This window comes from Pelophylax lessonae, assembly GCF_965119305.1.
Source record: "Pelophylax lessonae genome assembly, chromosome: 7".
Lineage (NCBI taxonomy): Eukaryota > Metazoa > Chordata > Amphibia > Anura > Ranidae > Pelophylax > Pelophylax lessonae.
In genome coordinates, this window is record NC_138774.1 from 127,830,187 (window position 1) to 127,855,294 (window position 25,108).

Here is a 25,108-nt window from a genome sequence, read left to right on the forward strand (position 1 = left end):
TTGGCTTTAAATCCTAAAAGACTGTCCTATGAATTTTAAATAAAGCACCTAAAGGTGATTGTTTTCATCTTTAGTTATCTTCTAGAGCAAAGGGTTCCAAACTGCGGCCCGGGAGCTGGATGCCGCCCTTTGCTCGCCTTTATCTGGCACTTGGAGCACTTTTCTTCCCACTGATACAAGATACTATTCCTCCCACTTACACCAACAATGGGGCATAATTCCTGCTACTGACATCAACAACAGGGCACTATTTCTCACATTGACACCAAGAATGGGGCACTATTCCTCCTACGAAAACCAATGGATGGGACACTATTCCTCCCACTGATACCAATGATGGGACATTATTCCTCCCACTGATACCACAAATGGGACACTATTCCTCCCACTAATACCAATGATGGGTCACTATTCCTCCCACTGACACCAGTGATGGAGCACTATACTTTCCACTGATAAAAATGATGGGCACGATTCATGCCACTGATACCAATGATGGGCACTATTCCTGCCACTGATACCTATGATGGGCACTATTCCTGCCACTGACATCAATGATGGGGCACTATTCCTCTTACTGAAACCAATGATGGGGCACCATTTCTTCCACCAATACCAATGATGGGCAATATTCCTCCCATGGGCACCAAAGATGCATTGTATGCTCCCACTGATGCCATGACAATTTTTACTCCAAATGACCACAGTCCGGCCCCCCTAAAATCTGAAGGATAGTAAACTGGCCCTTTGTTTAGAAAGTTTGGAGACCCCTGTTCTAGAGCATCCTGAGAACTACAAAACCCAGGGTGTTTTAGTATTCATCTGAAAACCTGACTTGCCCTCACTCCCTATCACCTCTTTTACCATCTGCCATTATGTGTGAGGAGTATTCTCACTGGCCGATCGAGAGATGTGGGAAGTAGGTGGGCCAAGCATTCACTTTCTCAAGCCTGCTATATGGTGCACAGATTATTATATTATAATTACATTTTTCTCAGGGTTTCTATAAGACATAGGCCCATGGCAAAGATCACTCTTGGGGTTCCCCTTCATTTTAGGAATGATAGTTTACAATTATGAAAGAAAGGGGCTACACAAACTATAATTAAACATTGTGCTGTACTGATTTATAATTTGATCAAAAACATTTTGAATGACATTCTTCATTGCTGAATGATGATAGTTCAACATTTTAAACAAGTATGTTTTTTATATCCTAAAGAACTAAAGGCTGAAGCTATATTTAGTTTATCTCTCCATCTAAGCTTCATTACTTTTTCGTGTCTTATCAATCCTCTGATCATGGTGGGCCTCAGACATCCTTTTTTTTTTTACGCTTTTAAATAAGACACCTATGGTTGCCATATTAAAGGGAATATGTCTCCAGCATTTTAAATCAGACCAACACATGTGCAGAAATTTGAGTTAATATTACTATGCTGTATGCAGCCACATTTTATCTTGAAATAGCTTAGAAGGACTAAAGTAAAAATCAAGAACTGCTCAGTAGTGTTGAGCGAACACGGACTGTATTATTCGTGTTCGTACCGAATAATTGGATTTTTTTTACCCGAACACGGACACGGACACTTTACTGTATGTTCGGGTAAAAATCCGTGTTCGGTCGTTTTATTTCCGGGTTTTGCATGCTTTGGCGCTCTTTTCATGGCGGGCTTTCAACAGCCAATCAACAATCGTTTAACTGGTGTGCCTTAAGCCATCCCAGCCATGCCTGCAAATGTCTTAGTAGCTGTGATTGGCCGTCTGAAGCATGTGACCAAGTCTTTATAAGTTCGAGGCAGCCGCCGCAGCAGCGTCATTCTGCTGCTTAGCTAAGGGACAGAGCACACATCAATGTGCTGGCTGCTGATTAGGGAAAGATAGGCAGGAAAAAACCATTTGTGTCCGGATAGAATTGAGGGACAGGTCGGAGTGTTTAGGCAGGGCGAGTTGTAGGCATTTTAGGGATAGAGTCTGCTGAATTATAGGGTCAGTGTCTTCTACAAACTACAATCAATATTGCTGTGTGGGGGGTGGGGTGAATCTGCACTCAATCCTGATCTACGATCTCTTCTCAATCCTGTTAGGGACAGAGTCTGCTGAATTTTAGGGAAACTGTGTTCTACAAACTACAATCGATATTGCTGTGTGGTGTGGGATTGGAGATAGGCAGGTGTCAGTGATCCACATCCATTTTTCTGTGTGTGAGCTGCAGTGAACACAATCTTTTTGGGCTGCAGTGAACACAATCTTTTTGGGGTGCAGTGAACAAAATCTTTTTGGGGTGCAGTGAACACAATCCTTTTTGGTGTGCAGTGAACACAATCTTTGTGGGGTGCAGTGAACAAAATCCTTTGAAGGGTGCAGTGAACACAATCTTTTTGGGGTGCAGTGAACAAAATCCTTTTTGGGGTGCAGTGAACAACATCCTTTTTGGGGTGCAGTGAACACAATCTTTTTGGGGTGCAGTGAACAAAATCCTTTGTGGGGTGCAGTGAACACAATCTTTTTGGGGTGCAGTGAACACAATCTTTTTGGGGTGGAGTGAACAACATCCTTTTTGGGGTGCAGTGAACAAAATCCTTTTTGGGGTGCAGTGAACAAAATCATTTTTGGGGTGCAGTGAACACAATCTTTTTGGGGTGCAGTGAACACAATCTTTGTGGGGTGCAGTGAACACAATCTTTTTGGGGTGGAGTGAACAACATCCTTTTTGGGGTGCAGTGAACAACATCCTTTTTGGGGTGCAGTGAACACAATCTTTTTGGGGTGCAGTGAACACAATCTTTGTGGGGTACAGTGAACAGAATCTTTGTGGGGTGCAGTGAACACAATCTTTGGGGGGTACAGTGAACACAATCTTTTTGGGGTGCAGTGAACACAATCTTTGTGGGGTGCAGTGAACACAATCTTTTTGGGGTGGAGTGAACAAAATCATTTTTGGGGTGCAGTGAACAACATCCTTTTTGGGGTGCAGTGATCAAAATCCTTTTTGGGGTGCAGTGAACACAATCTTTTTGGGGTGCAGTGAACAAAATCATTTGTGGGGTGCAGTGAACAGAATCTTTGTGGGGTGCAGTGAACACAATCTTTGGGGGGGTACAGTGAACACAATCTTTTTGGGGTGCAGTGAACACAATCTTTGTGGGGTACAGTGAACAGAATCTTTGTGGGGTGCAGTGAACACAATCTTTGGGGGGTACAGTGAACACAATCTTTTTGGGGTGCAGTGAACACAATCTTTGGGGGGTACAGTGAACACAATCTTTTTGGGGTGCAGTGAACACAATCTTTGTGGGGTGCAGTGAACACAATCTTTGGGGGGGTACAGTGAACACAATCTTTTTGGGGTGCAGTGAACAACATCCTTTTAGGGTGCAGTGAACACAATCTTTGTGGGGTGCAGTGAACAACATCCTTTTAGGGTGCAGTGAACACAATCTTTGTGGGGTACAGTGAACAGAATCTTTGTGGGGTGCAGTGAACACAATCTTTGGGGGGTACAGTGAACACAATCTTTGTGAGGTGCAGTGAACACAATCTTTGTGGGGTGCAGTGAACACAATCATTGTGGGGTGCAGTGAACTCAATCTTTGTGGGGTACAGTGAACACAATCTCATACTTCTGAAGATTTGAGGGTGCTGCCTGTTCCATACTCCCCCTACTCCTCATCTAGCCTTTTAGGGGTACAAACAATAGTAATTGGGGCCTAGTGTGGTTGTGTACGTGTGATATACATACACTTTTTTTGGATCATATTTTCTATTCCGCTATTTAATCAAAAACCTTTGGGGATCAGTTAAATTGGGGGATAGTCTGTGTTGGTACGTGTGAGAGAGATCCACCTTTCCAAGTTGTTGGGGTTCATCTCATACTTCTGAAGGTTTGAGGGTGCTGCCTGTTCCATACTCCCCCTACTCCTAGCCTTTTAGGGGTACAAACAATAGTAATTGGGGCCTAGTGTGGTTGTGTACGTGTGATATACATACACTTTTTTTGGATCATATTTTCTATTCCGCTATTTAATCAAAAACCTTTGGGGATCAGTTAAATTGGGGGATAGTCTGTGTTGGTACGTGTGAGAGAGATCCACCTTTCCAAGTTGTTGGGGTTCATCTCATACTTCTGAAGGTTTGAGGGTGCTGCCTGTTCCATACCCCCCCTACTCCTCATCTAGCCTTTTAGGGGTACAAACAATAGTAATTGGGGCCTAGTGTGGTTGTGTACGTGTGATATACATACACTTTTTTTGGATCATATTTTCTATTCCGCTATTTAATCAAAAACCTTTGGGGATCAGTTAAATTGGGGGATAGTCTGTGTTGGTACGTGTGAGAGAGATCCACCTTTCCAAGTTGTTGGGGTTCATCTCATACTTCTGAAGGTTTGAGGGTGCTGCCTGTTCCATACCCCCCCTACTCCTCATCTAGCCTTTTAGGGGTACAAACAATAGTAATTGGGGCCTAGTGTGGTTGTGTACGTGTGATATACATACACTTTTTTTGGATCATATTTTCTATTCCGCTATTTAATCAAAAACCTTTGGTGATCAGTTAAATTGGGGGATAGTCTGTGTTGGTACGTGTGAGAGAGATCCACCTTTCCAAGTTGTTGGGGTTCATCTCATACTTCTGAAGGTTTGAGGGTGCTGCCTGTTCCATACCCCCCCTACTCCTAGCCTTTTAGGGGTACAAACAATAGTAATTGGGGCCTAGTGTGGTTGTGTACGTGTGATATACATACACTTTTTTTGGATCATATTTTCTATTCCGCTATTTAATCAAAAACCTTTGGGGATCAGTTAAATTGGGGGATAGTCTGTGTTGGTACGTGTGAGAGAGATCCACCTTTCCAAGTTGTTGGGGTTCATCTCATACTTCTGAAGGTTTGAGGGTGCTGCCTGTTCCATACTCCCCCTACTCCTCATCTAGCCTTTTAGGGGTACAAACAATAGTAATTGGGGCCCAGTGTGGTTGTGTACGTGTGATATACATACACTTTTTTTGGATCATATTTTCTATTCCGCTATTTAATCAAAAACCTTTGGGGATCAGTTAAATTGGGGGATAGTCTGTGTTGGTACGTGTGAGAGAGATCCACCTTTCCAAGTTGTTGGGGTTCATCTCATACTTCTGAAGGTTTGAGGGTGCTGCCTGTTCCATACCCCCCCTACTCCTCATCTAGCCTTTTAGGGGTACAAACAATAGTAATTGGGGCCTAGTGTGGTTGTGTACGTGTGATATACATACACTTTTTTTGGATCATATTTTCTATTCCGCTATTTAATCAAAAACCTTTGGGGATCAGTTAAATTGGGGGATAGTCTGTGTTGGTACGTGTGAGAGAGATCCACCTTTCCAAGTTTTTGGGGTTCATCTCATACTTCTGAAGATTTGAGGGTGCTGCCTGTTCCATACCCCCCCTACTCCTCATCTAGCCTTTTAGGGGTACAAACAATAGTAATTGGGGCCTAGTGTGGTTGTGTACGTGTGATATACATACACTTTTTTTGGATCATATTTTCTATTCCGCTATTTAATCAAAAACCTTTGGGGATCAGTTAAATTGGGGGATAGTCTGTGTTGGTACGTGTGAGAGAGATCCACCTTTCCAAGTTGTTGGGGTTCATCTCATACTTCTGAAGGTTTGAGGGTGCTGCCTGTTCCATACTCCCCCTACTCCTAGCCTTTTAGGGGTACAAACAATAGTAATTGGGGCCTAGTGTGGTTGTGTACGTGTGATATACATACACTTTTTTTGGATCATATTTTCTATTCCGCTATTTAATCAAAAACCTTTGGGGATCAGTTAAATTGGGGGATAGTCTGTGTTGGTACGTGTGAGAGAGATCCACCTTTCCAAGTTGTTGGGGTTCATCTCATACTTCTGAAGGTTTGAGGGTGCTGCCTGTTCCATACCCCCCTACTCCTCATCTAGCCTTTTAGGGGTACAAACAATAGTAATTGGGGCCTAGTGTGGTTGTGTACGTGTGATATACATACACTTTTTTTGGATCATATTTTCTATTCCGCTATTTAATCAAAAACCTTTTGGGGATCAGTTAAATTGGGGGATAGTCTGTGTTGGTACGTGTGAGAGAGATCCACCTTTCCAAGTTGTTGGGGTTCATCTCATACTTCTGAAGGTTTGAGGGTGCTGCCTGTTCCATACCCCCCCTACTCCTCATCTAGCCTTTTAGGGGTACAAACAATAGTAATTGGGGCCTAGTGTGGTTGTGTACGTGTGATATACATACACTTTTTTTGGATCATATTTTCTATTCCGCTATTTAATCAAAAACCTTTGGGGATCAGTTAAATTGGGGGATAGTCTGTGTTGGTACGTGTGAGAGAGATCCACCTTTCCAAGTTGTTGGGGTTCATCTCATACTTCTGAAGGTTTGAGGGTGCTGCCTGTTCCATACCCCCCCTACTCCTCATCTAGCCTTTTAGGGGTACAAACAATAGTAATTGGGGCCTAGTGTGGTTGTGTACGTGTGATATACATACACTTTTTTTGGATCATATTTTCTATTCCGCTATTTAATCAAAAACCTTTGGGGATCAGTTAAATTGGGGGATAGTCTGTGTTGGTACGTGTGAGAGAGATCCACCTTTCCAAGTTTTTGGGGTTCATCTCATACTTCTGAAGATTTGAGGGTGCTGCCTGTTCCATACCCCCCCTACTCCTCATCTAGCCTTTTAGGGGTACAAACAATAGTAATTGGGGCCTAGTGTGGTTGTGTACGTGTGATATACATACACTTTTTTTGGATCATATTTTCTATTCCGCTATTTAATCAAAAACCTTTGGGGATCAGTTAAATTGGGGGATAGTCTGTGTTGGTACGTGTGAGAGAGATCCACCTTTCCAAGTTGTTGGGGTTCATCTCATACTTCTGAAGGTTTGAGGGTGCTGCCTGTTCCATACCCCCCTACTCCTCATCTAGCCTTTTAGGGGTACAAACAATAGTAATTGGGGCCTAGTGTGGTTGTGTACGTGTGATATACATACACTTTTTTTGGATCATATTTTCTATTCCGCTATTTAATCAAAAACCTTTGGGGATCAGTTAAATTGGGGGATAGTCTGTGTTGGTACGTGTGAGAGAGATCCACCTTTCCAAGTTGTTGGGGTTCATCTCATACTTCTGAAGGTTTGAGGGTGCTGCCTGTTCCATACCCCCCCTACTCCTCATCTAGCCTTTTAGGGGTACAAACAATAGTAATTGGGGCCTAGTGTGGTTGTGTACGTGTGATATACATACACTTTTTTTGGATCATATTTTCTATTCCGCTATTTAATCAAAAACCTTTGGTGATCAGTTAAATTGGGGGATAGTCCGTGTTGGTACGTGTGAGAGAGATCCACCTTTCCAAGTTGTTGGGGTTCATCTCATACTTCTGAAGGTTTGAGGGTGCTGCCTGTTCCATACCCCCCCTACTCCTAGCCTTTTAGGGGTACAAACAATAGTAATTGGGGCCTAGTGTGGTTGTGTACGTGTGATATACATACACTTTTTTTGGATCATATTTTCTATTCCGCTATTTAATCAAAAACCTTTGGGGATCAGTTAAATTGGGGGGATAGTCTGTGTTGGTACGTGTGAGAGAGATCCACCTTTCCAAGTTGTTGGGGTTCATCTCATACTTCTGAAGGTTTGAGGGTGCTGCCTGTTCCATACTCCCCCTACTCCTCATCTAGCCTTTTAGGGGTACAAACAATAGTAATTGGGGCCCAGTGTGGTTGTGTACGTGTGATATACATACACTTTTTTGGGATCATATTTTCTATTCCGCTATTTAATCAAAAACCTTTGGGGATCAGTTAAATTGGGGGATAGTCTGTGTTGGTACGTGTGAGAGAGATCCACCTTTCCAAGTTATTGGGGTTCATCTCATACTTCTGAAGGTTTGAGGGTGCTGCCTGTTCCATACCCCCCCTACTCCTCATCTAGCCTTTTAGGGGTACAAACAATAGTAATTGGGGCCTAGTGTGGTTGTGTACGTGTGATATACATACACTTTTTTTGGATCATATTTTCTATTCCGCTATTTAATCAAAAACCTTTGGGGATCAGTTAAATTGGGGGATAGTCTGTGTTGGTACGTGTGAGAGAGATCCACCTTTCCAAGTTTTTGGGGTTCATCTCATACTTCTGAAGATTTGAGGGTGCTGCCTGTTCCATACCCCCCCTACTCCTCATCTAGCCTTTTAGGGGTACAAACAATAGTAATTGGGGCCTAGTGTGGTTGTGTACGTGTGATATACATACACTTTTTTTGGATCATATTTTCTATTCCGCTATTTAATCAAAAACCTTTGGGGATCAGTTAAATTGGGGGATAGTCTGTGTTGGTACGTGTGAGAGAGATCCACCTTTCCAAGTTGTTGGGGTTCATCTCATACTTCTGAAGGTTTGAGGGTGCTGCCTGTTCCATACTCCCCCTACTCCTAGCCTTTTAGGGGTACAAACAATAGTAATTGGGGCCTAGTGTGGTTGTGTACGTGTGATATACATACACTTTTTTTGGATCATATTTTCTATTCCGCTATTTAATCAAAAACCTTTGGGGATCAGTTAAATTGGGGGATAGTCTGTGTTGGTACGTGTGAGAGAGATCCACCTTTCCAAGTTGTTGGGGTTCATCTCATACTTCTGAAGGTTTGAGGGTGCTGCCTGTTCCATACCCCCCCTACTCCTCATCTAGCCTTTTAGGGGTACAAACAATAGTAATTGGGGCCTAGTGTGGTTGTGTACGTGTGATATACATACACTTTTTTTGGATCATATTTTCTATTCCGCTATTTAATCAAAAACCTTTGGGGATCAGTTAAATTGGGGGATAGTCTGTGTTGGTACGTGTGAGAGAGATCCACCTTTCCAAGTTGTTGGGGTTCATCTCATACTTCTGAAGGTTTGAGGGTGCTGCCTGTTCCATACCCCCCCTACTCCTCATCTAGCCTTTTAGGGGTACAAACAATAGTAATTGGGGCCTAGTGTGGTTGTGTACGTGTGATATACATACACTTTTTTTGGATCATATTTTCTATTCCGCTATTTAATCAAAAACCTTTGGGGATCAGTTAAATTGGGGGATAGTCTGTGTTGGTACGTGTGAGAGAGATCCACCTTTCCAAGTTTTTGGGGTTCATCTCATACTTCTGAAGATTTGAGGGTGCTGCCTGTTCCATACCCCCCCTACTCCTCATCTAGCCTTTTAGGGGTACAAACAATAGTAATTGGGGCCTAGTGTGGTTGTGTACGTGTGATATACATACACTTTTTTTGGATCATATTTTCTATTCCGCTATTTAATCAAAAACCTTTGGGGATCAGTTAAATTGGGGGATAGTCTGTGTTGGTACGTGTGAGAGAGATCCACCTTTCCAAGTTGTTGGGGTTCATCTCATACTTCTGAAGGTTTGAGGGTGCTGCCTGTTCCATACTCCCCCTACTCCTCATCTAGCCTTTTAGGGGTACAAACAATAGTAATTGGGGCCCAGTGTGGTTGTGTACGTGGGATATACATACACTTTTTTTGGATCATATTTTCTATTCCGCTATTTAATTTAACTGGGCCTCCATGCGAGACCTGTGTGCCTTGTTGCGCTGTTTTGAGTACTCCACCAACATGGCCAGTGGCAATGACGCCGTTCTCAGCTTAACTATCCCACTTCTATGCCTCCTTGAAAAAACAATTCGGGCGATGATGGAAGAGGATGTGGCACAGGATGAGGAGGAGGAGGAGGATGAAGAGGTAACATTTCCAAGGCTTTCAGGGCAGTCATTCGCAAGGGGCTCCGAGGGTGGGTTCCTGCACACGCAAACGCCAGGGACGCAATTGTCCAGCAGGGGCACAGTTCTGGAGGATGAGGAGGATGAGGAGGAGGAGGAGCTGGAGGAGGAGATGGAACCATGTTCACAGCAGGGTGGCACCCAGGCCAGCTCATGGCCATCACTGGTGCGTGGCTGGGGGGATACAGAGGACACGGACGATACACCTCCCACAGAGGACAGCCTTTCGTTGCCTCTGGGCAGCCTGGCACACATGAGCGATTACATGCTGCAGTGTCTCCACAACGACCGCCGAGTTGCCCACATTCTAACTTGTGCTGATTACTGGGTGGCCACGCTGCTGGATCCCCGTTACAAGGACAACGTACCGTCCTTAATTCACTCACTGGAGCGCGATCGCAAGATGCGCGAGTACAAGAGCACGCTGGTAGACGCCATGCTGCTGGCATTCCCATCTGACAGCGGGGCCACAGTGGAAGCACAAGGCAGAGGAGGAGGAGGAGGAGGTCGCCAACGCAACCAGGGCACCGCCAGCACCTCAGAAGGCAGGGTTAGCATGGCCGAAATGTGGAAAAGCTTTGTCAGCACGCCACAACAAACAGCAGCACCAGCAGCTCAGATGGAACGTCTTAGCAGGAGGCAGCATTTTACCAACATGGTGGAGCAGTATGTGTGCACACGCCTACATGTAGTGAATGACGGGTCTGCCCCCTTCAACTTCTGGGTCTCCAAATTGGGCACATGGCCTGAGCTTGCCCTTTACGCCTTGGAGGTGCTGGCGTGCCCTGCAGCCAGTGTATTATCTGAACGGGTATTTAGCACGGCTGGGGGCGTTATAACAGACAAGCGCAGCCGCCTGTCCAGAGACAATGTGGACAAGCTCACGTTCATTAAAATGAACCAGGCATGGATCCCACGGGACTTTTCCGTACCTTATGCAGAATAGCAATGGATACCGACCTTACCCACCCATTGTTCCATTTTTGCTCTTTCTCACTCTTTTGGGGTGTACCCTCATTTAAAATTTTTGAAAAGAAGCAGTGTTGGCTACCTCGTCCTCCTCCTCAGGGCCAGATTAATGTAGGGGCTATTGGAGCTGCAGCTCCAGGCCCCTACCTTTTATATAGGCCCCGGGTTGGCCATATTCACTGTTACCGCTCTTCTGTCACTTGTAAACACAGAAGTCTGGCTTCTATGCTCGCTTCCCCAGGCAGCACCCTCAGAACCTCCCCACACAGCGTGAAGGCCGGACAAGGAGGGACAGTTGGCGATGCATGGATGTGTTTATGGGCTTCAGAGACAGCATCCCATGTTGAATTAGGCATGCATGGCTGCACCCTTCCTCCTCTGGGTGCATGGCAAGGCACGGCCCTTAAGGCCCTTCAAAATCCTCAGCACCAAGCCCATGATGCTGTTAATCCGGCCCTGGTCCTCCTCCACCGCCGCTTCCACCTACACCGCCCATAGGTGTGCGCAGCCTATTGCATTAAGGTGTGCACCCCAAAGTTGAAATACACATGCATGTGTTTGCCAGCAGGGAGAGTAATGTATCGGGGCCATGTACCTGTAGGCAAGGAGAAATAGAGCAGAGCAGGTCCCAGGGAGATCTTTCCCATCTCCTCACTGGCAATGCTATGTGCCCTAGGTGATTAGGGTGTGCCCAGGCACACCCAGCACACCCTGTGCGCACGCCTATGTCACCGCCACATCCACCACCACCTCAACCTCCCTCCTACTCCATATGGGCCTCGTCCTTCAGAGATGAAGAAGAACATTGTTTTATTTTTCTGTTTTTTTTTGTTGTTTTAAGTTATTTCCCTATCCACATTTGTTTGCAGAGCACTTGCCATGCTCTTAATTACGTTTTGCTGCCATTTGCAGCACTCTAGCCCTTTCCTTTGGTGTTTTAGAGCCATTTTAGTGCCTTAAAGTTCGGGTCCCCATTGACTTCAATGGGGTTCGGTGTCCGGGAAAAGTTCGGTAAAAGTCCGGGACACGGACCCGGACTTTTTTTTAAAGTTCGGCCGAACCCGTCGAACACGGACATCTAGGTGTCCGCTCAACCCTACTGCTCAGCACTCAGAATGTATTGGAAATTTTCCCTTTACTCACTCTGCAATGTCAGTTTATTCATTAAAAGGGGACATAAGGAGACTTTTATAAAAGTGGTTGTGGCTGGAAACTGTACAATTTCTGTGTGTTAGTAAAACAATATAATTTTGTTAACTGCATTCAACAATATAGCAAAATTCTGAACTGTCTTATAAAATAAATCAGAATGAAAAAATATGAAATTGCTGAAATTGTTAACTTTTCAGCCTGCTCTAGTTTTAGTGATATCCTATAGTATGTGTTATTAGTTTATGGCATTTGTTCTAGTCGGCTGTTTTTTTTTTCTTGTGTTTGTTTTTCTTTTCCAGTATCCTTATGGCTGGAGCACTGTGTAGATACCAGCCTGTATGCCCTACAGCATTAGATCAGTAACAAATGCTGCAAGTGTATAGTGCATAATATATTTTTAAAAGGAATCTGTCAGCATGAAAATAGGGGAGCTGCCATTGACAAATCTTTTTATAGGTACAAGCTTTGTACCACAGCTTGTCATCGTTATACTTATTCACTGCTTGGTGAATCAGTGAACTGCAGCACACACAAGCATACCAATTATCCCAGCACTTTACTGGCTAGATGCTCAGTCCAGATCACTGTCTTAATAACTAGTAAAGCAAAACTAATGACAAACCAGAACCTGTATGTTCAAAATAATTCCTAATCCCATAGCCCTTAGCATACTTCAGGAGCAAGCAAGAGATGGTGGCTAGGTTTCTACTTACAGTGGAACCATGGAGAAGGAAAGTAGCCATGGTCTAACAAGAAATTGGATCACAGCAGCAAAAAAGAAAAAGAAAAAAAAAGAAGGAATTCAGAGATTTAAAGGTGGTTGATAGTTATAGAAGATACCTTTTTAAGTTAGGAATATATACTTGCAAATGATGAATTTTAAGATTCCCCAGCATGGCCACTGCACACACACTATATTACCAAAAGTATTGGGATGCCTGCCTTTACACACACATGAACTTTAATGGCATCCTAGTTTTAGTCAGTAGGGCTCAATATTGAGTTAGCCCACCCTTTGCAGCTATAACGACTTCAACTCATCTGGGAAGGCTGTCCACAAGGTTTAGAAGTGTGTCTATGGAAATGTTTGACCCTTCATTTGTAAAGGCCAGGCACTGATATTGGAGGAGAAGGCCTTGATTGTAGTCTTTGCTCTAATTCATCCCAAAGGATCGGGTTGAGGTCAGGACTCTGTGCAGGCCAGTCAAGTTCCTGCACTCTAAACTTGCTCACCCATGTCTTTATGGATCTTGAATTCTTCACTTGGCCCCTTAGTTCCAGTGGAGGTAACTCTTAAGGCATCAGCATACCAAGACATTTTGGACAATTTCATGCGCTCAACTTTGTGGGAACGGATTGAGGTTTGCCCTTTCTGTTCCAAAACAATGGCATACCAGTGCACAAAGCAAAGTCTAAAAAGACATATATGAGCGAGTTTGGGGTGGAGGAACTTGGCTGGCCTGCACAGAGTCCTGACCTCAACCCGATAGAACACCTTTGGGATGAATTAGAGCTCAGACTGCGATCCAGGCTTCTCTCCAACATCACTGACCTCACAAATGTGCTTCTAGAAGAATGGTCAAACATGCCCATAAAAACAAACCTCCTAAACCTTGTGGACAGCGTTCCCAGAAGAGCTGGCTGTGCCTCGGTTTACCATAATCATTGCAAGTGAAAGTAAAAGAAAATCCCAAATTTTGGATTGTTCCAAAAAAGTAACAGAGGGATAGTCTTCCAATAGGGACACTAGATCTGGTGACCTGGGGGCCCAAATGGATTCCCTTTTACTCCATCCAAAATGAAAAGAAAATGCATATAGTTCTACTTTAAAGAAAGATTACTTGTATAGTGATCATACAGAGTTGATGACCCAACATTTAGCAGGCCCCATGTATATCTAAACTAAAACACAGATTTACAGTATCTAAATGTGAACAGTAGAACAACAAACCAGATGCTGTGTGTTATATGTGTAGCCAAGCTGGGACTACTATATATGTATATATGGCATTAATATATATATTCAAGTTATCGTTATAATGCAGCCATAGTGCTCCTTTTAAGGCTTTTATGAGATGGGTCGGCTTTCCCCGGAAATGGACAAACTGGATTGTGGGAGATGTCGTTTTGATCATAAGGCAGACTGTTACGTAGATGGCAGGAGGGACTATACTCCCAGGGAGCCACGGGAGAGAGAGAGGATCATGGGAGAGCTGATATATGCCCCTGCTGGGCCGAGCGGGTGCTCTCTTGCTTCTGGGACTTGTGGAGGACGGATCGATCAGAGAGGTACCAAAGGACACTGTTGGTGTCGGAGGCCAGAGAGTGCGGCCTAAGCCGAGCACATCCTCAGAGGTGCGGCTGCTGGTAACAGGGCGGCGATAGATCCAGTGGAGCTGAGTACAGAGCAGGTGAAGCTGAACTGACTGACCTGGACAACGAGAGCCGAACATCCCCAGTGATGCAGGAGCGTGGGGGAAATACATCGCCTGGACGGCAGGATAATCACAAGTGGACACTGTTGTGTAAGAAAGTGCCTGGTGGTGACATCCTAAATCGCAAGTATAAACCTACATCCGTTATACACTGACTGCAGATAGGATTTCATATACACTATTACTTTGGGATTACAAATATCACGTTGAAGAGAGATAAGAGCTCCAACTGCCAGCGAAGATTCCGCAAGGCCTTGCCAGGACAGGAACTTTAGTACTACTGTCTTAAAGGGGACCTGTTAGAATACTGTAAGATCCTTATTAAGGGAAGACGAGATATTGCTAGTTCTGATTTTAGAAGAGGTTCAGCCAGTGTTCAAGGTTAATATATATATTACAATAGCTTTGACAGAGCTGATAATACAGTTAGTTTAAATTATTCCTTGAATATAACCCTCTGTTTGCTGAACATTTATCTCCACAGTGTCGGTCTCTTGTGCCCCATTGTAATTAGTGGGGTTTAACTGATTGACACTGCTATATTTGTTATTACTGTATACTATTTGTTATCAATAAGTTTGATTGATTTACCCTTTTCTTCAGTAAATAATAAGATTCGTATCTTCATTGTGTCAGTGTGTTTTTGGAGATTACCACTGAAATGTCGGAACCTAAAGTGCTTAGTGGGTTGGATAATTCCCAGGGTCAGGTGAGTGCAGAGGAGCTTCCACATACCAGCACCCCTCAAGGGGGCGGTGCTACATTTGGGGACTCATCAGGGATCCTCTTTGCCACTCCAGCCCTGATTCTCCCCCCCCCCCCCACCAGCCAATTCCTGGAAGTCAATGAACTTGAGCATCACCAGAGCATGGGGACGGTCCCAAGGGGCCCAGTTGGCACAGAAGTAGAGATTCAGAGGTGGGTGGAAGCCCTGGTACCAGATCAGAGGGCCTATTTATTAAATGCCCGGGCAGACGACAAGCTGGATGTCATACAAGTGCTGCTAGAATGGCAAGAAGACATACCTGAATGTATTCAGGTAAATGAGGTGACACTGGAAGAGGGAATTCAGGCCCGAGTGTTCTCTCAGTTGGAGTAGAAGGAGATGTTAAAAGAAGGGTCACCACCCTCGCCGGGCCAGTCCCGGTCCCGCGAACGTGGACACCAATCAACTCTGAGCTCCCCCTGCCTCCTTCTACGCAGATATGAGCCATTTAGTTGACAGCCTGGGCAAGAATGGTTCAAGTAGCGCTGAGCAGAGCTACAGGCGGCTGCAGTTCTTCTCTGGGCAACTGCCAACTCCCACTGGGGAAGAGGACTTTGAGAGTTGGATGAGCAGGGCCACTCAGGCTGTGGAAGAATGGAGTGTGCCCGAAGCGGTGAAGAGACAGCGGCTCATTGAGAGTTTGCGGGGCCCAGCTGCTGAAGTTATTAGAAATCTGAGGATGGGCAACAAGGAGTGTGTGGCTAAGGACTATATAGATGCCATCAAACCATCCCCCACGGTTATTGCCTTTTGTTTCACTTGACCCTCCCTTCTAGATTGTACGCTCTAACGAGCAGGGCCCTCTAGTTCCTTCTGTTTTGAACTGTATTGTAACTGTATTGTCTTCCCTCACATTGTAAAGCGCTGCGCAAACTGTTGGCGCTATATAAATCTTGTATAATAATAATAATGCCTTGTTTGCTGTCTTTGGACGAGTGGAAAAAAATACAGATCTGTTGTATAAGTTTAATCATACCCATCAACAATGGGGAGAGAGATTATCTGACTATGTTTTCCGTGTGGACAAGATGCTGCACCAGATTCTGTTAAAAAAGGGCATATACCCCAAAGATGTTGATTGAGTGCGGTTGGACAGGGTGCTGCAAGGAGCTCGGCCCAATCACCCTGTCGTCCTGAAGCTGTTACTAAAGGGAGTCCGAACCACCCCTACCTATCCTGAGTTGATGAGGGAGGTGAGAGAAGAAGAGGCCTTGCTTGAGGAAAAGAGCCAAAGTGTCAGATCGCTGTTAAAGAGGTTGTAAACCCTTTTTTTTTCTTTTTCACCCTGAAAGACAAAGACATAATGAGCTAGTATGCATCGCATACTAGCTCATTATGAAATACTTTCCTTAGAACGAGCCCCCGCCGTGCCGCCCGCTTAGCTGTATGACGGGCGACATGTCAAGTCGCCCGTCTTCCGGGATCGCGGCATCCGGCCATCTGATTGGCCGAAGCCCCGGTGACGTCACTCCCGCACACGCGCGCGGGAGCAGACAGTCACGGCACGGAGTTCTGAAGGAACGGCACCAGCGGCCGTTCCTTCAGAGCGCATGCGCCAGTGACGTCACTAGCTGCATCTAAGGTAAATATCTCCTAAACGGTACATGTTTATTAGATATTTACAGTACCTATAGGTAAGTCTTATCATAGGCTTACCTATAGGTACAACTTGCAGAGGAGGGTTTACTTCCTCTTTAAGCAGTGAAGAATGGAAATAGAGAGCTTCTGCCCATTTAGCTTGAGTGGAGAACAGCCTCTTAAATGAAGAAAATGAAGTGGATATCGAACTAGGTCATTGTGAAAGTTCTGGAGAAAAGAAGAAGCCTGAAGAGAATCCAAATTCTTCTAAATTAATAAACCAGGTGGTACAGGCCCAAACTCAGATGTGCCAGACTCTGATGCAGGTAATGGAAGCTCAGGGAAGAGTGAAGAACCGAAAAAGAATTTTAAGGGGTTGAATCTTACACCTTTTCGAGATAGAGGGTGTTTTGAGTGTGGAGAAGTTGGACATTTTCAGGCCAAATGCCCCAAGCGGGGACTTAGTCCTGAATTGTTGAAGGAGCTGTTGAATGCTTTACAGAAAATCTTCTTTGCGAAGAAGGCAGGGGACCTCAGTGAAGGAGCCAATTGAGCATTCCGAGATCAAACAGAGCTCCAGCACTAGTAAAACTGGTAAAAAATGGTGTGGGATGGGTGTCCTCTGCCCGGTCCTCCCCCTCTACACTTAGTTTACAAAGGGGGCCGCCTGGGTTGGGTGAAAGAACACAGGGAGTTAGTGCATCTTCTCCACCAAGGAAGAAGAAGAGGATCTGGTCTCCCATCACAAAATCAGTAGAAGTACAGACTACTGAGTTCCCTGAGAGAGACACATCTGGATGGGAGATGGGAATGGTTTCTCCCCTCAGTTCCAACCCGGCGACGCCTGTAATGGATACGCACAGAAGACTGGAAAGACCGGCGCCAATTGCACGGCGAGAATTATTCACAGCAGCAGAGGGAAGGATGCCTAAGAAGTTGGTGGGGCCCTCCCCGGTGGTCTCGTTGCAGGGAGGGAATTTATACTAAGGCCTTGTTAGACACGGGGGCCCAAGTGACGCTGTTGTACAGAGACTTCTATGACAAGTACCTGAAACATATTCCACTGTGCAAGTTAGAGGAGCTGGAAATTTGGGGGCTTGGACCCCAGAAGTTTCCCTATGATGGGTATATACCCATAAAATGTTCCTTCAACCCATCAGCAGGTGAGAAGCTGGAGGTTTTCGATGCTCTGGCGGTGGTGTGCCCTCGACCCCCTGGAGCGAAACAGAACTCTTTGATCATTGGTACCAATACAGACCTGGTGCGGAGAATGTTTGCCCACTTGGTCTTAAGGGGCTCTCCAGTTGAAGAAGTACACCCTCAGCTAAGGAAGACTTTTCAACGGGTTATACAAGAGCAGAAGGCCCCCAGCTGAAGGAGTGGGGAAGTTGGGGCAACTGGACACTCGGAAGCGGGTGTTGCAGCCAGGTGAAAGGACATAAATGAAAGCTATAGTCAAGCTGACTTGGGATCAGCCGGGTCCCTTTGTGATGCTGGAGGGCAATCCACTGGGAGAAGACACTGGGCTGGAATTGGTCCCAGAAATAGTCCCCATGAAGACTTTGTGGAGAACCGGAAGGAAGGTTCCTGTCAGCATCCGGAACATCGCTGGGCAGCCAGTCAGTTTGAAACCTTGCATGGTGTTGGGGCGGGTGAGTGTTGCCATTCCAGTGACCCTGAAGGATTTGGTCCAGAAGGAAGAGGGGAGTGAGCAGAAAGAAGACCCCAAGATTTTACACTCTGCTGTCCCATTCAAGTGGGGGAGCGGAGGAAAGCCCAGTGGACCAGGTGGGAAAAACTTTTCCCACCTTCCCAAAAAAGTTTGAAATATCCAATAAATTTTGTTCCACTTCATGATTGTGTCACACTTGTTGTTGATTCTTCACAAAAAAATTACAGTTTTATATCTTTATGTTTGAAGCCTGAAATGTGGCAAAAGGTCGCAAAGTTCAAGGGGGCCGAATACTTTCGCAAGGCACTGTGTATATATATATATATATAAAGTACACTAAAACTGCAGGCAAGGGCACTGGGGGGGCAAAAACTATTTTACTTAGTAATGCAATCCAATAGGATTACAATATATCAGTGTGTTTGTGTGTTTTACTTTATGAATTTGCCGCCGGTTCCACCCCCCTGCGAAGCCAGGGGGAAGCCAGGGCACACAGCATCAGGCGGAAGATCCGGCTGCCGTACACTGCCGGAATACATTGCAGGATCCTGGGGACAAGATAAGTAACCTCTTCCAGGATCCAGTGATTTCTCCCTGGCGGTACCCCGAGTGTGGCTCGGGGTTACCGCTAATGGCACTGAAATTCCACCCCGAGCCACACTCGGGAATACCGCCAGGGAAGTTAAGGCTTTTACGAGACGGGTCAGAATGGATGACCTGGATTGTGGGAGATGTAGTTTGGATCTGAAGGCAGACTGTTACGTGGATGGCAGGAGGGGTTATACTCCCAGGGAGCCACGGGAGAGAGAGAGAATCATGGGAGAAATGATATACCTGCCTGCTGGGCTGAGCGTGCGCTCTCTTGCTTCCTGGACTCATGGAGGGTGGATCGGTCAGAGAGGTACCAGAGGACACTGTTAGTGTTAAAGGCCAGAGAGTGCGGCCTAAGGAAAGCGAAGCCCATCCTCAGAGGTGCAGATGCTGGTAGCCACAAGGCGGCGATAGATCCAGTGGAGCTGAGTACAGAGTGGGTGAAGCTGAACTGACTGAGCGGGACAGCGAGAGCCGAACATCCCCAGTGACGCAGGAGCATGGGGGAAATACATTGCCTGGGTGGCAGGATAATCACAGGTGGACACTGTTGTGTGAGAAAGTGCCTGGTGACATCCTAAATCGCAAGTATAAACCTACATCCACTATCCAACTGCCAGTGAAGATACCGCAAGGCCTTGCCAGGACAGGAACTTGAGTACTTACTGTCTTAAAGGGGACCTGTTAGAATACTGTTAGATCCTTATTAAAGGAAGACGAGATATTGCTAGTTCTGATTTTGGAAGAGGTTCAGCCAGTGTTTAAGGTTAATATATATATTACAATAGCTTTGACAGTTAGAACTGATAATACAGTCAGTTAACATTATTCGTTGAATATAACACTCTGTTTGCTGAACATTTTTCTCCACAGTGTCGGTTTCTTGAGCCCCATTGTGATTAGTGGGGTTTAACTGATTGACACTGCTATAGTTGTTATTACTGTATCCTATTCGTTATCAATAAGTTTGATTGATTTACCCTTTTCTTCAGTAAATAACAAGATTCGTATCTTCATTGAGTCAGTGTGTTTTTGGAGATTACCACTGAAATGTCGGAACCTAAAGTGCCTAGTGGGTTGGATTATTCTCAGGGTCAGGTGAGTGCAGAGGAATTTTTGTTGTGGAGGGGGAGAGATTGGCTTATCTAATCATGAAAATATTGAATGGCACCTTCCCCGTTTGCAAACATTGTGTTTAGGGGGGGGAGGTTATCAAATCTGACCAACTGGTACAGAGATGTAACCAAAAGGGGATTTATATGTGCCACCTATACGGTAAATATTTCCACACTTCAGTCCATATTTAAAAAATAAGTAAAAAACTTTTATTTATTATACATTAAAAAAAAAGGACAGACATACATGTACATTACATATCAGTATACAATAGTTGTGCATCAAAGATAATACAAAAAGCCCATCAAGGGACTATGTATATGTATATAGTATGGCTGGAACTACGCGTTTCACAAGGATTGCTTCCTCAGGCTCCAGCTATTAGTTATAACATTAATTTGTTCACTCAGGATGTGCAAGAAAGAGTATGTAGCATGTAGATAGATATCGTTTAGAGGGAGCGGATGGTCGATTATACCCTTTGGGATAAAATAGAATTCATATATATTTTAGATATAATGGTCAAAAAGGGGGTGTCAGGAAAGAGGATATATTAATCCCTCCGTGATTTTGTACATATAGGGTTAGATAAAGACGTCAGTGTGTATGGTGAATTACATCCATTAGGTTCCTTGTGAAATCTTAGAAAGCCTGTTTGAGGAATCCAAAGCTTGTAAAAAGGTTGTTCAGGGTCCCATTATTAAACATGAGCTCCTGATATTGTCTTCTTCAAGGGCAATTAAAGAAAGAATGGATGGTAAAAAATGATTTTCCCCAAACGGTTATATCCACCGCATGTCAGCTAGGGAGTGTGAGTGCAGAGGAACTTCCACTAACCAGCAGCCCTCAAGGGGGCGGTGCTACATATGTGTTTGTAGTGCAGATCAAACTGCACAGCAAAAGGCACTAGTCTGAGCTCCCATTTCTATACTTACTGCTTCTATATATACTGATCATCCATAATATTATGACCACCTACCATAATTTGTGGAGGCATGAACTCCACTAGACCTCTAAAGGCATGCTGTGGTATCTGGCATAAAGCCGTCAGTAGCAGATCCTTTAAGCACATCCCACAGATTCTCAAAAGTCAACACCTTGAACTTTTTTTGAATAAAGTTCCTTTGAGTCAATCAGGCTTTTCACTACCTAATCTGTCATGATGTGAGTGCTCAGTGGGATTTTACCTTCTGTGTGTATGCCTGCTATACAAAGTGCTGTCTACACATTGTATTGTAATAACAAATTTCATCGATTGATATTTGATTTTCAGCGTTATTTTCTCTGAGGTCTTTACTTGTAACACTGTATGCTACTCCAAGAGTTATGGAACCATTTTAATGCTAAGTTCACTATGTTTAAAAAAAAAAGTGAACTGAAAAACTGTAGATTTCTCAAGAAATTGTGACTGAGATGTGGTGATGCCACTATTGTGCTGCTCACTGTTTTTGCAAGAGAGACAGCTTCTTGATCTTTCCTCCACCCATCATCAGACTTCTAGTCATCAGGAAAACAATTCTGACATAAGGAAACAATGCCTTGGATCTGCCAAGATGGGAGAGGCACAATGCAGATATATATCAAATATATAGAAAAGCTCAGCTGCAAAAAATCCACAGGCAATATTTATGACTAGTACTTTTCTTTTTGGGCAAAGTCTCCATATTTCAGTTCATCTTCAGACTAGTGAGGCTGATTTTATAGAGCGAATGTTTACTAAATGTTTCTCATTCCAAAAGTTGATGTTCTCTCTGCAATACAAAGCTAGTTGTAAAACAAAAGCAAACAGAGAGATAGTGGACTTCGGAATTATTGATCCAGCTCTAGCTCTAGTCTAATTTGCCATCAGAGTAAGAAGATGGCAACTGCTAAAAACATTCTCATTATTTTTCTCCTGGGCTACTTCTGCAGAGCGGAAAAAGCAGGTTTGTTTCTTCTAATTGTCTTACAATGTGTTCCTTATTTTCATCTGAAAAATGCATGATAATAGATATTTTGGGCAGTTGGAACATTTTAATATTTTTCTAAGTATAACAATACAAGTCAGAATCTATTGCATATTTAATTTCAAGAAAGACTACATTTTCCATGTTCACATAATGTTCCAAATGTACCAAAATAGGCAGAAGTAATTTACCTACAAGCTATAATCAGACTAAAGTAAACAGAAAATAATGAGATCTGGGCAAAATAGAAAGGGGGTAAATCTTAGAAGGGGAATGAGATAAAAATGATGTGCAGACTTGTTCCACAAAACAGATACCAAATATAATAATATTTCCCCTTTCTGGGGCTTTTGACATCAGTAAAATGCAACATGATTGGTTGCCACTTGCCACTAAATAATTGCGCTTTGCTCATCGCCACTGTTTTGTGGAAGGCTTCATGCACACTGGGCTTAAAAAAACGCCAGTTTCCATGCAAGACAAAAAATGCTCATAAAGAATGTTTTTGTACACAGCTTAGACGAGTTTAGATGCTCATATAGAATGTTTTTTGTACACAGCTTAGACAAGTTTAGATGCTCATATAGAATGTTTTTTGTACACAGCTTAGACGAGTTTAGATGCTCATATAGAATGTTTTTTGTACACAGCTTAGATGAGTTTAGATGCTCATATATAAATGTTTTTTGTACACAGCTTAGACGAGTTTAGATGCTCATATATAAATGTTTTGTGTACACAGCTTAGATGAGTTTAGGAGAGTTTTGCATTTTTTTCTGCCACAAAGCTCCAATCAGAAACGCAAACCAGAAGGGTTTTTTTTTCCTGCCTTTAAACGTTGAGCTTAAAATACGCCCTAATGTGCATGGACACACAGAATAACATTGAGCTGCTTCTATTATTATTATTATTATTATTATTATTATGGATTTCTATAGCGCCAGCAATTTACGCAGCGCTTTACAATATTAGAGGGAGACAGTACATATACAATACAATAAAATACAAGAGGATTTAGAGGGCCCTGCTCAGAAGAGCTTACAATCTAATGTTTCTAAAGGCTAAACTCCTGTAGCAGGATCAGTTTTTAAGCCAGTATGCACAGAGCCGAGCACTTGCTGAATATGCCCTAAGATATCCAATTTTTCATTTTATCAGTATCTGGTTGTGTTGCACGGGGCTGGCTACAAACTGTCGATTTCTCATTAGGAATTAAAGGCTGGACCACATCTATTAGCTGGATTCCATCACAACCACTCTAGCATACTCACAACAATGTGGTGCACATTCTTTAGCGATCATTACTTTTTATTAGAGAGGAGGGTACAGTTGCTGAATGGCTGTCCTATTTATAAAAGGAATGGAGAAACAAGAGCAAAAAGTGGAAAATTTGCCCATAGTGATCATTAGATAGAAATTTCATTATAAAAAAGTTTGCCACCTCTGTTCTCCATTTTGTCAATACTTGCATGACCCTAAATAGTTTTTAAATGGCCTAATTCAGCTGCATATTTGTTGATAGTCACATGTTTTTAAAATTAATTTTAAACAGTTACAGTATATTACATTCACGCTCCAATCTTATGACCATAAAGGTCTAACAATCTAAAAGCTTGTCCAATCCAGGTGCCTACATTATCTGTTTTTTAACCCTGATGAATGGGAAGTGCTGAGTCTCGAAACATGTTGGCTGTTACAAAATAGATAAAAAATATTTTAAAGGACTATACTGCTAGTGTGGTGCTCCAATCCTTTCAAAACTTAAGTAAACCCCTCCGGGGGTCCAGCAAGACCCCACATTTGTTGGTGAACAGCCTCTAGGATGGGAGGGCTGTAAATTGCCCATTGCATCTCCATATGGTTCAGCTCTACTACATCACAAAAATGACATATAAATAATGAATAATGTGTATTAGACTAAATAATGAATAAAGTGATTTACAATCACTGGCTACTTTATTATGTGCATCTGTTCAATTGCTTGGTAGCACAAATGGCTAGTAAGTCAATCACATGGCAGTAACTCATTTAGGCATCTAGATGTGGTGAAGACAATTACCTGAAGTTCAAAATTAGCATCAGAATGAGGAAGAAACGGGAATTAAGTGACTTTGAAAGTGGCATGCTTGTTGGTGCCAGACGGGCTGATCTGAGTATTCCAAAAACTGCTGATCTACTTGGATTTTCATGCACAACCATTTCTAGGGTTTACAGGGATTTGTCCGAAAAAGAGACAGTTGTATGGACAAAAAAGCCTTGTTGATGTCAGAGGAGAATGGGCAGACTGGTTTGAGATGATAGAAGGTCAGTAATTAAAATAACTACTCATTACAACCAATGTTTGCAGAATGCCATCTCTGAACACACAACACATTAAACCTTGAAGCAGAGGGGCAACAGCAGCAGAAGACCACACCGGATGCCACTCCTGTCAGCTAAGAACAGGAAAATTAGGCTACAATTCACACAGGCTCACTAAAATTGGACAATAGAAGATTGGAAAATGATGCCTGGTCTGACAAGTCTCAATTTCGGCTGCGACATTCAGATGGTTCAGATGAGTCAGAATTTGGTGTAAACAACATGAAAGCATGGATCCATCCTATCTTGTATCAATGGTTCAGACTGGTGGTGTAATGGTGTGGGGGATATTTTCTTGGCTCACTTTGGACCCCCTTTGCACGAATTGAGCATCGTTGAAACGCCAGTGTTACTGACCATGGTCAACCTTTATGACTACTACAGTGTACCCATCTTCTGATGAATACTTCCAGCAGGATAAAGCACATGTCACAAAGCTCAAATAATCTTAAACTGGTATCTTGAACATGACAATGAGTTCACTGTACTCCAATGGCTTCCACAGTCACAGAACTTACTCAATCCATTACAGCACCTTTGAGATGTGGTGGAGCGGGAGATTTGCATCATCGATGTGCAGCCACCCAAATCTACAGCAACTGCGTGATGCTATCATGTCATTATGGAATGTTTCCAACACCTTGTTGAATCAAAGCAGTCCTAAAGGCAAAAGGGGTTCACCCAGGTACTAGCAAGGTGTACCTATTAAAGTTGCCAGTAAG

The 25,108-nt window shown here is 43.7% G+C and overlaps 1 protein-coding gene across 1 annotated transcript in view; it reads left to right on the forward strand.

The window, feature by feature from the left end:
- Nucleotides 1–21,839: 21,839 nt before the first annotated feature.
- The window catches only part of F9 (coagulation factor IX), a 95,265-nt gene continuing 91,996 nt past the window's right edge, over nucleotides 21,840–25,108 (forward strand). The window contains exon 1 of the mRNA XM_082262982.1: nucleotides 21,840–22,004. Coding sequence (XP_082119108.1) covers nucleotides 21,938–22,004 — 67 coding nt within the window. The 5' untranslated portion in view covers nucleotides 21,840–21,937. The remainder of the gene's footprint in view (nucleotides 22,005–25,108) is intronic.